A 10,678-nucleotide genomic window follows, 5' to 3' on the forward strand; every position below is an offset into this window, starting at 1 on the left:
GCTGCGACTGGGCCTGCATAGTCGCACTCGCCTGTCCGCCTTCCTGCGGCGTGGATCATCGCGCGATCCTTACTGGCTCTGCAGATGTTCGGCGCGCGCCGGGCACCGGGAGCGCGGCTCTGCAACTCGGCGGCGGGCAGCCTATGATCATCCGCAGGCGGAGATGGTCAGCGCATGGTGCCCGGGCATCCTGCGAAGGTCAACGGTTACGAAATAGCCAGGAAGGACGACTGGATCGTCGCACGCAGCGTACCCCGTCGTGCAAGAAGCGGCCCCATTCCCCTCTACAGGAATACGATGCCGACTGAGCGGTGATTCGACACACCCTGAGGGCGTTGCTAGAACGTCGGCTCCGTTGTGCGCTCCCAGTGCGCCGCGGAAGCGTGAACCCTTTAGAGATACTTGAAGTTGAACACTTCTTTCGGGGTCGTGCTGTTAAACTCATCAGCGACCCCAGTTCGACGATATGCAACAGGGATTCCGTACTCTCCGCACCTACAAAAGGGCCCCCGAATCTGAGAGACGGCAGCATCCCTGCCCCGTCTTCCAACAGCCGCACCACCAGCCACACCAGGTGCGCGACTCCCCGCTCACCCTCGCGCCCCCTGGGCCATACTCACCCGCCCTTTCCTCTCCCAGCGTTCAGCAACATGCAATTCACCACGCTCGCCAACGCCGTACTCGTACTCGCCCTCGCCCACGTCGGCGCTGTCGTGGGCAGCCCCGCCGGCCTCCAGAACCGCGCGGAGTGCTCCCTCGTATGCGTGAACGACGCGGAGTGCGTGGACTGTCTCGGCGTCACCGCCGCCCTCGGATGGACCTGCAACGTCCTGGGCGTCCCTGGGGCGCAAGGGGTGCGTTTCGCGCGCGCGATTTTTATGTATGCGTGTGTGGCTGGCTGACCGTTTGTAACCACAGCTGTGCGTCCCGCTGGTGTAGGCTCGCCCGGGTGCCGACTATCGCGGGGTCTGGGCCGCCGCGACACGCGAGGCTGGCGCGCGTGGAGCCGCCTTTCCGGCTTGAAGTTCTGCAGAAACACGGCGTAGTTGGGGTGTAAGATAAGAAGAGCGGAGGGAAGGTCATAACTCGAAGGGCGAGGCGGAGCTTGTGGTACGACACCTTGCATTGTCTGGCTCTGTGTAACGTTTCTTCCAGAGTCTTTTTTCCTGAGACGGTCTCGATACGTCAAGGTCGATGTACCAGAGCCCGTCGTGTTCTCATCACAGTGCGGCTGCCCGCCGCGAATCAACGTACTGTAAGGGGCAAAGAGCTATTTTCAGTCGCATTCACCGGTGATGATGTGAAACGCGTACGTCAAAAGTAAGATAATTCGCAGTAGTGATTCGGAGGTGTCTCGGCCACAAAGCCAGCAGTTGAAGTCAGACGCGGAGGCGCTCTGCGCTGCGGTGAGGATCGATGTGTCGCCTACGCGCCTGTAGTGAACGTGCTGCTTCGGTGCCGACTGTACGCATGAGCATAGTAATCACACCATTCCGTTCAACGAATGCTCCGTGACCTTTCGGAGCCGGCGTGAGCCCGTCGTCTTCTCACGAAACCACGGCGGCCTGCCGCGAATGAACGCGCTACGATAAACGAGATGCTGTCAATCACATTTATACGCCACACAATGATTGGGATGCGAGCGCTGCGCTACCTGAAGCACACCACCAAACCTTGCCGAGGCCCTAGACACCATCTGAGGGCTCCCGCTGCGCGAAGAACGAGTCATTTTACAACGATGCGGCGCCTTGCATGCGGCTATTCAATCACCGGGTGGGATATCGGAGTGCCTGGCCTGTAAATAGCAATGGGCGGGGTCATCGCGGGTTGTCGCATGACGGAATAGTCGACGCGGCCGTAGGCGTTCAGCGCACGCCTGAGAAAAATATGGATCAGGCTGACGCCCCTGTAGTAGAATTAGTCAGGGTACGGTCACTTCGACATGAGATCGATAGAAATACCATTCATCTGAACCGCGACCGAAGAAGAGTCAAGGTATGCTTCTGAGGTAGTTGGAGCTTGTGCAGCGTCTTATCATATGATCTAGGGACGCCACAGAATACGCGGTCCGGATTAGACGCGTCGGTGTGGGGTAGGAGAGACGTCCTACACATCCGAAACGCCGGAGGCTGCGTTGACCAGCGCCGTACGACGGTGTTTCACTACGCTGCCGACAACGGACGGGCTATTTCTCCGGAGAGCAGACCATATCTGCAACTTGAATGCGCAGTCACGAGCGCCGTACGGAAACATAAAAAGCTGCAGAGAGGTCCCCGACTACAGCATCCCTGCCTTTTCCCAAGTTAGCAGCTTCAGACAAGCCAGCCCATGTAAGCGACTCACCGCGCACTCTGCTACGCGAAAAGAGGTGTTGTGCTGATCTTATCCTGCAGCATGCAGTTCACCACCTTCACCGCCCTTGCCCTTGCGATCGCCCACGTCGGTGTTATGACTACCGGTGCTTCTGTGCTCGGGGCCCGCCAGGGCACTCCAGAGTGCCCCGCCAATGTCCCATGTGATACAGACTACGACTGCGCGTTCATAGCCTGCCCCTCGACGTGCGTTGAGTTCAACCCCTCACTCGGCAAGGTAAGGCACATGCAGTAGCATGGACAACCAGATCCCACGGCTGATGACACGTAAATTTGCAGCTCTGCGAACCGAAGATCGCCGAGTAATCATGGCAGCATTCGACGGGGTGTTTAGCTAAGGTGCGTACCGTGAATGTTGCTTGCACCACGGCTTGCTGATATCTCGCTGTGCCTGCCGTGCGTGCGTCGTATCAAAAGCTGGCCCGCATGCATCCCTATCCTGTCCGCAGAAAACGAGAAAAAATCAATATCAGTGTAGTGGAAGAAGGCTCACTATGTAACATGTACACCACCTATAATCGTTGCGTTTGAGTGGAAGTCCGCCTTCTGAAGCCTGCATGCGAGGCTCGCTCGCAAAGTTCTTGTCGCTGCCAAAGGTATGCCTTTTCTAACATGCTGTTGCTTATGTCGAGGGTGTTGAAAGGGACGGTTTCGGTCGGAAAATGAAGGCAATATTCCTGGAGCATATTTTACGTAGAATGGACACGTCCGACCCCGATATGTCGTTGGAAGATATAGTCAGCACTGACGCACTCGACATTAACGCAGCCGACGCCATCTTGAGCAAGACCATCGGCCGAGGTTTGTCGCTATGGAGGAAACCTCGCGTCGGCGTTGTGGCTGCATATTTCCAGCACTGTTGTTCCCCAAAACTGAGTCGTACTGGCTGGAGAGGCGGCGAGATGATGGTGAGTGGCGAAACAGAGTCAGTAAGCGCTACATAGGCGCTCATACATGTCATCCAATCGGCAACTCCCGAGGGACACTGGCGAGCCTTGCCATGAGGCTCATGCCACGGTGTGGCTCACTAATCTCGTCCGTCCTGTCCGATGCCGACCGGCCGACCTGCGCAGGCCATATTCCGACACTCTCTGAACAGAGCCAGAACCTGCAGGAGTACAAATTCGACGACTCTCGTGGTTCCTACTTGTGCCACGCGTGCGAGAAGTACAATTCATCTGGCCAGCTATGGACTCGTTTGGCACCTCTGCCGACGCGAACGGTACGCCGCTGTACATTCCGACACTGCGAAGTCAACGGACTGCTTATGCACAGTTGGCGCGAACGCACATCCGACGATCGGGGCCCCAGCAACAGACGTGAGCGACAGCGGCGGACATACTGAACCTGTAGGTCCCGTACAAGCACCGCCCGCTCTGCAGCTTGGCGACTCGTGATACTCATACGGTGATGGCCGGAAAGCTTTGGCATTCCCGAGTGCATGCAACCGCCATCAATGGAGCCGCATAGCAGCTCGTGGTCCGAAGAGAGTGTCACCCCGCGACGGGGTCGGTGCAAGGATGACGTTGAGCACCCATGGTAGGCACGTTACACAACCTGAGGCTGCGCGCACTCACGTTATGTTTATAATGCAGTTTGTTTATTATTATGGTTCTGCAGTTGGTGGTTCTCATCTGCATCGACAACATGCTGCGAAGCGATATCAAGAATGCCTAGAGCAGATTGTTGGAATGGAACTCTGTCTGTCAACAAACTCGGATGCGATGCGCGCCCCTAAGGCACCGCTCCAGAATGCCCCCGCCTGGAAGCCCTGGCGCTGTTGCACTTGGACTTGTCACTGACGGAATCGGAAGACCCTGTCCGATGGCACACAACTTGTAGCGCCCTTCGAGGGAATAAAAAGGACTCACAAATCGTCCGAGACAGCAGCAATCCCCACCCGCCTCTTCCGCTACCTTCCGCTACAGCAACTTCACCTCCCAAACCAAGTACGCTACTCGTCACCCACTTGACTCCCCTTTCACGTCGTACTGACCTGCTGTCTTCGTTACCTTGCAGCAGAATGCAGTTCTCCGTCCTCGTCAGCTTCGTCCTCGCTCTGGCCCAGATCGGCGTCGCCATGGGCAACCCATCCCGCCTCCAGGCTCGCGATGACTGCGACGTGACGGATTGCAAACTCCAGATCGATTGCAACGAATGCCCCGGAGTGCTCTCCGGCACTCGGTGGACCTGTGTCACTGAGGGCTCGCCGCTCGTATTGATCGGCGTGGCCAAGGTCGGAGTACGTCTGTGCAGTATCTTGACGGGTAGACAGCCCTGCTGATCGTTCCTACTAGGAATGTTTCCCGGACACCGTGTAGACCGGCCCTAGTTGTGGCCGTGCGAGACTACCACGGCGCGCGGCACTATCGTTGGTATCGACACGTGTCGACTCCTTCGCGCTCATACGGTCTCCTCAGTTTAACCTTTCGGGATTTCGAGAGTATAGTGGTCATCAATACATGGGATAGGGGGAAGAAGGGGTTAGGAATAGGAGTACTAGCTCTATGACGAAGAGGGGGGGGACTTCCGCTTGTACAACGCGTATGACTGGTGCTTTTCATACAAGACTCTTTTATCCCGTCCATCCCGGTCCGCTCGTCGCTTGCTTATGTGCCCATCTATAGGCTTTCCCGTGTTCACCGACTTAGCACATCAATGAAGTTCAAGCTACAATCTGGTATAAGCGAACGGCAATACAGTGACGATCATGCCTCCCCAAGTTTCTATCAAAGTGAGGGAAAGACTCAGGCCCGTGTAGAATTTCGTCGAGCAGAAAACTTGCACTCTTGGAACACGCGCGGGGGCCAGGAAAGCCCAACCATACGTAAATATTTGGCTACCAGTGGTGGACACCTTATTAGTACCCCAATACTGACTAGCTTCATCTTTCGGACTCTTCTGGGTTGTCCGTTCGTTCGGGCGCCGAGTACGTATGTTGATATACACGCAATGTCAGAACCACCTCCGCGGCAACTTTAACTCCGCGCACTATGTCGTCAGCGCCTACGAAGATCAGATACGCTTCTCGTGAGATTCGAAATCGAAATTTACCGACCTCACGGGACAGACACACGCCGAGGATAGATTCCGCGGTCTCGGTGCAGACGGTGGAAGAGTGGCGCGATACAAATGCAACCGGAATCCTCTTTGTTGACTACTATCGCCCTGATCCCACGACGACATGCCTGTGATCTCTTCCGCCGCGACCGTCCTCGTTACTGGTGCAAACGGATACATTGGCCATTGGGTGGTACGCACGCTGCTCGAGCGTGGATACTCCGTGCGCGGTACGGTGCGATCGGAGACGAAGGCGCAGGAACTCGTCGGTTTCGTATCCCGGATCATCCCTCAGGCGAAGGACCGTTTCAATGCTGTAGTCGTTCCGGACATCGCAGAGGTCAGTAAGCTACACTATTAATGTGTATAAGTCATGATTGTGCTCACCGGGTGGCGCGTTTAGGCCGGCGCCTTCGACGAGGCGGCCAAGGGTTTAGATGGAATCATCCATACGGCCTCGCCGCTCGCCACTCACACGCAGGTTGGAGACCCGCAAGCGTATATCCGGCCTGCGGTGGAGGGTACCCTCAACATCTTGAAAAGCGCAGCGAAGTGGGTCATCGCCACCATCCTTGTATCGCGCTTCGCTCGCATGTTCCTTACAGAGCATCGCGGACAGATCCGATGTGAAGCGCGTGGTCGTCACGTCGTCGATGACCGCTATCATCAGCATCACCGCGCTGCCAAGGACGTACACGGAAGAGGACTGGAACGACTCCGCGGTCCAAATCGTAGAGCAACAGGGGCGTGATGCCTTGTTTGTCTTCATGTATGATGCCAGCAAGACTCTGGCCGAACGTGGTAAGCACGGCTTGGATTGCGTGTAGATCAGAACGCGACTGAACCTTGATTACAGCGGCATGGGACTTCGTTAAGAAGCATAAGGGAGAAATCTCCTTCGATCTGTGCACTCTCCTGCCAACCTGGGTCTTTGGCGTGAGTAATCCCGAGCAGCATGCGTGTATGAACAGAGTACTCACCTTGGTCAACATGCTTCGCAGCCGCTGGCAGGCGAGCATGTCCCAGAGCCTACTGCATTGTCAAATACGCCGTTCCATATGTGGCGACAGCTCGCTGAAGTCCCTCGGCCGGCCGCGGAAACGATGCCATGGCACAACTACGTGGACGTGCGTGACGTCGCCGACTTGCACGTACGAGCGCTCGAGGTGGCGGCCGCGGGCGGCGAGCGAATCATATGCAGTTCCGGTTTGTCTTTGCATCGGTCCTCAAGCTGTCGCATACTGATGTCGGCCTTTGCAATGCGCACAGGCGTCGCCACGTGGGAGGAATGGCTCGCCAATGTCGACCTCCCTGGGCGCGAGAAGCCTAGCAAGCAGCCGTCTTTCCCGCCTCACGCGTATCTGGAGAACGATAAAGCAATAAGCATCTTCGGAAAGGAGTTCAAGGAATTACCGGAGATTGCGCGGGACGTTGTGGAGGACTACAAGTCGCGAGACTGGTTGAAGTATATCAAGAACTAGCCTGCGATTCAGAATTGATTCTTACTCTTTACGTGATTAGCACGGTTTTTTACATCATGACACGCTGGTTTGGAGATGTGCAGTGTGTTGTGTAGCAGATCATTCATGAGAGTCATCGAAAAGAGAGCCACGGAGACCGGGCGCATGAGCGCCAAAACAAAAGTGACAATAAATGTCAACATTGCCACGAGTCTCGCATACCAGCTGCCGCACTGGACTGCATCACTCCGTTTTGCATTGCATCGTCGAGCTGCGCTCTCTCCTCGACGACGACTCCCATACACAAGCACATCGAACCCAGCTTTATTATATTGCGTAGAAGTCATGATCCGTGGGTAGAGTATTTGGTTGAACGAGTATCTGGCTGTCCAGTGCGCATGCTCCGTGCTGCCACACTGGCACTCCGTGACTAGGCTGGCGTCATTACTGTCCGAGTACCAATTACGGCGACCGCCAGCGCCACCATTGCACGACCCGGATGGTATGTCATGACCTTACACATACAATTCGTAGAACGCGGTGAGTGTACATACGCCCAGCATAAGACGTCATGGGCAGCTGCTGACACGTTTTCTTGTTGTAGCCGCCTGGGACTTGATGGATCAGCACCAATCCGAAGCACGCTTCTTTCGGTATGTTTACGGTCCATAGACGCCCGCGCTACAGTCCAAACGCCGAATATAGTAATTTGTCACATGTTCTATCTGCGGACCTCGGACACCGCCGCGCGGCGCTGTGCCCGCCATCACTCGTTCGCGCCCTCCTCGTACAGCCGACCGCGGGCGTCCCGTTGGACTGTAAACCCGTTGGACCGTAAACGCGAACCCCTCGCGCAATTTCGGGCATCATTTTGGCTGGATGCCACGCCAAAAATGAGCCCGCCGCAGCTAGCTGCGACCCGGGACGTTTACAGTCCCATCGTGGGAAATTCACAGTCCACCGGCCCTCCGCGCTCCTCCTCGCCTCCCTCTCCCCCGTGCGCCCGCGCGGGCATATTCTTGCCGATGGTGGGGCTTAGGGCGCGCGCGCACCCTTGCGCGGCCTTTTTTGCGACCTCTATAGCACATATATTGAAGTTATTGGCTCCATTTTCAGAATTCTAACAGAAATGTTATGAAAACGCTCCCTTTGAGCTCAACTTGGGCTCAAAAATTTCCATGCTTTCACAGAAATGTCACCAATCATAATTATGGCCTCTTCCACACTTTGAAGCATTTAAACACGCAAAAAAACACATGAAAAGTGACTATAGTAGACCTGCGCTTTCGCGCGCGCATGGGCGCTTATTTCGCCGACTCCGGGGGCGCGCGCGCGGGCGTTTGTGGACCGTATATTTGGCTTACATCAGCTCGCTTGGGACCGTAAACGAGCTGGTGCGCAACTCTGCTTCGCGATGGACACTCCACCTCGTGTGCACAAGTGAGTCATCCATGTCGCCTTAAGAGACTTGAACAATCCTCACGCGTTTCGCTCGCATCAGTGTAACCCTCTCGGCCTCAGCGATAACGCTTCTACCATCCATGATAAATATGCTGCGGGGGCGACCCGCGATGCAACATACCCGTCCCAACTTGTTCTGCATCGCAGCAGCAGTTTGCAAAGGCGGCGTATCTGTTTCATAGTAATCGATGACCTCGCGGCCGCCAGCGCGTTGTTTCTCAACTGCACTCGGAGCCGCCAAGCGTCGTCAGTCCCACGAAGAGCCCCACGCTCCGTGGTCTCATCACCGCATTACTTTGATTCAGTGCAGACGCGATCGCCATGCTGTGCGGACGCGGGGTGCGATGTCCGAACGCGGCACTGTAGCCGCCGGTCAAATATCGTACCGGTCGCTCGAGAGAAGGCCTCTATCGCCGGCTGCGTCGGGGGCATGAACGTCCATGGCGAGCACAGGACCCGCCATCAAGATATATAAGACATCTCTTGGGCAGGGTACAGAGCATCCGCGAGCCTCACTCACCTCTAAGACTCAGAACATTCTCTCATACACAGACAAGATGCGCTTCTCCCTATCTTTCGTCGTCGCCATGGCCGCCTCGGTGCTCGCCGCCGACCCCTTCGTCATCAACACGCCGTGAGTCGGGATTTTACCAAAGCGGGTTCGCGGAGGCTGATTTTGTTCCAGGGCGTCCGCTGTGCAATGCCAGACTACTGTCGTGACCTGGACCGGTGGCGTTCGTAAGTCCACTTCTTGGCTTTGTAGTATGCTACCAAGGTACTTACCTTTGTTACTCATAGCGCCTTTCAACATGGTACGAACAGTCCTTTCCCCTTGGACCCCTCGCCCTGACTGACATCACCGATCGCGCTGCTGCTCGTGCACAGTCGTAAGTGACCACCCCCCTCCTACCACCTGGGCCCCTCTCTGACGACAAGCTGCCTCCAGTATCGTGCACGACCGGACTTCCGAGCGCCACCTCGGCCTCACGGATCGCACTTTCTCGTGGAACACCGACCTCCCTGCCAGTAAGCACGCGCCCCTGCTACCCCTCCGTCTGTCCGCGACACTCACGAACGTCGCGCACTCTCGCAGACACCGAGATCTTCTTCTTCCTGATCGACGGGACGTCCCACACCGCGCAGTCCTCGCTCATCGGCGTCCAGCCCAGCAGTACGTACCCATTTCCTACCTTCGATGATAGTAAAAGACTTACTGGCAACGCAGCGGACAACTCCTGCCTGCAGCAGTGAGCGAATATCTTCGTGAGCTCGCGGGTATGTTCACGTATGCTTCAGCGGCGGGTCTCCGTCGGTCGAGGGAGTACTGTGAGCATCCATATGGGAATTCGTGTCTTATCCCAACGTGATACGCATACCTTTTTAATGCCAGTTTGAGTTCTGATGAATGCGACTGCTCCGGAAACTCGTTAGCGAGTCGATGTGAGGAGTCTGGAGCGCAAACCATGAGGGGGAACTATCTCCGTGTGACATGCGCCCGGAGAGACGATCGTTGTCGCAGATACCTCGCCTCCGTAGGCTTGTAGATCTTAGGGATGTCTCGGGTGGAAGACACCTGTCTCTGTGTGCCAACGGGATCCGCCGGGAAGCACGCTGGCCACGCTGTGTGGCGCATATGCGGAAATTGTATAAGCACCGGCCGGATAGTTTCTAACACCGCGCCCTCCGAGCGGGTGCGAAGAGGGAGCGCAGCTATCTTCATGGTCGTACCTGCTGAGGCGGAAGGGGTGAGGGGACGAGCCGCTTACCCGGGCACTGAACTTGTCAGATTAGATTTGGATGCGCATGCGACAATTCATGCACTCACCAAACGTAACCCCTTGTAACCCAATCCAAACTGTTGCTGCTCCTCAAAACGACGGGTTATGTGTGCAGGTGCTGTTCTCTGATACACGTACGGGTTTGCGCCGGATGGATTCGGGTCGTGGTCCCAACTCTGCAGCGGCGACCTCGACAGCGAACAAGAATCTGTCAAACCGTTAGCGTCACATGGAAGTGTCAATGCTACTACATACAACAATCCGTCAGGCCATCACAGCGATTCCGACAGCCTACCAGTGCGGTACCTCGCGTCGATGAACAAACCGTCTGTGCAGCCGTAGCCTTAACACTTCCCTTCGACATGAGCCACGCACTGAGGCAGGATTTGATGACACGTACAGACCGGTTTCCGCAATGGATTATGGCGCTACTGGCCTGAAGAAGCGCCGCCCAGCTGTTGTCCGCAAGAGAAGGCATCGCGAGTGCAGTGGCAGGTCTTCGGTCGCCACAAGATGGACAAGATACAGAAAATCTGACTGAGGTTGA

The 10,678-nt window shown here is 56.3% G+C and overlaps 3 protein-coding genes across 3 annotated transcripts; all 3 read left to right on the forward strand.

Moving 5' to 3' along the window:
* Positions 1-3,560: 3,560 nt before the first annotated feature.
* TRAVEDRAFT_53493 (uncharacterized protein) lies at positions 3,561-4,693 on the forward strand (the record flags this gene model as incomplete). Its single annotated transcript, XM_008046383.1, has 5 exons — positions 3,561-3,594; positions 3,648-3,721; positions 4,260-4,321; positions 4,392-4,614; positions 4,670-4,693. The coding sequence occupies 5 exons, from the start codon at positions 3,561-3,563 to the stop codon at positions 4,691-4,693; spliced, it is 417 nt and encodes a 138-aa protein (XP_008044574.1).
* Positions 4,694-5,556: 863 nt separating this feature from the next.
* TRAVEDRAFT_175220 (D-lactaldehyde dehydrogenase) lies at positions 5,557-6,979 on the forward strand (the record flags this gene model as incomplete). The annotated part of the gene is made up of 6 exons (XM_008046384.1): positions 5,557-5,772; positions 5,836-5,984; positions 6,052-6,233; positions 6,289-6,368; positions 6,434-6,638; positions 6,702-6,979. 6 exons carry the CDS (start codon positions 5,557-5,559, stop codon positions 6,911-6,913), a joined length of 1,044 nt encoding a protein of 347 aa, XP_008044575.1. The 3' UTR covers positions 6,914-6,979.
* Positions 6,980-8,940: 1,961 nt separating this feature from the next.
* Positions 8,941-9,683, forward strand: TRAVEDRAFT_53495 (uncharacterized protein; the record flags this gene model as incomplete). Its single annotated transcript, XM_008046385.1, has 7 exons — positions 8,941-8,987; positions 9,039-9,087; positions 9,152-9,240; positions 9,300-9,379; positions 9,447-9,524; positions 9,579-9,600; positions 9,650-9,683. The coding sequence occupies 7 exons, from the start codon at positions 8,941-8,943 to the stop codon at positions 9,681-9,683; spliced, it is 399 nt and encodes a 132-aa protein (XP_008044576.1).
* Between the last annotated feature and the right edge of the window lie 995 nt (positions 9,684-10,678).

Source organism: Trametes versicolor, assembly GCF_000271585.1.
Source record: "Trametes versicolor FP-101664 SS1 unplaced genomic scaffold TRAVEscaffold_13, whole genome shotgun sequence".
NCBI classification, from domain to species: domain Eukaryota; kingdom Fungi; phylum Basidiomycota; class Agaricomycetes; order Polyporales; family Polyporaceae; genus Trametes; species Trametes versicolor.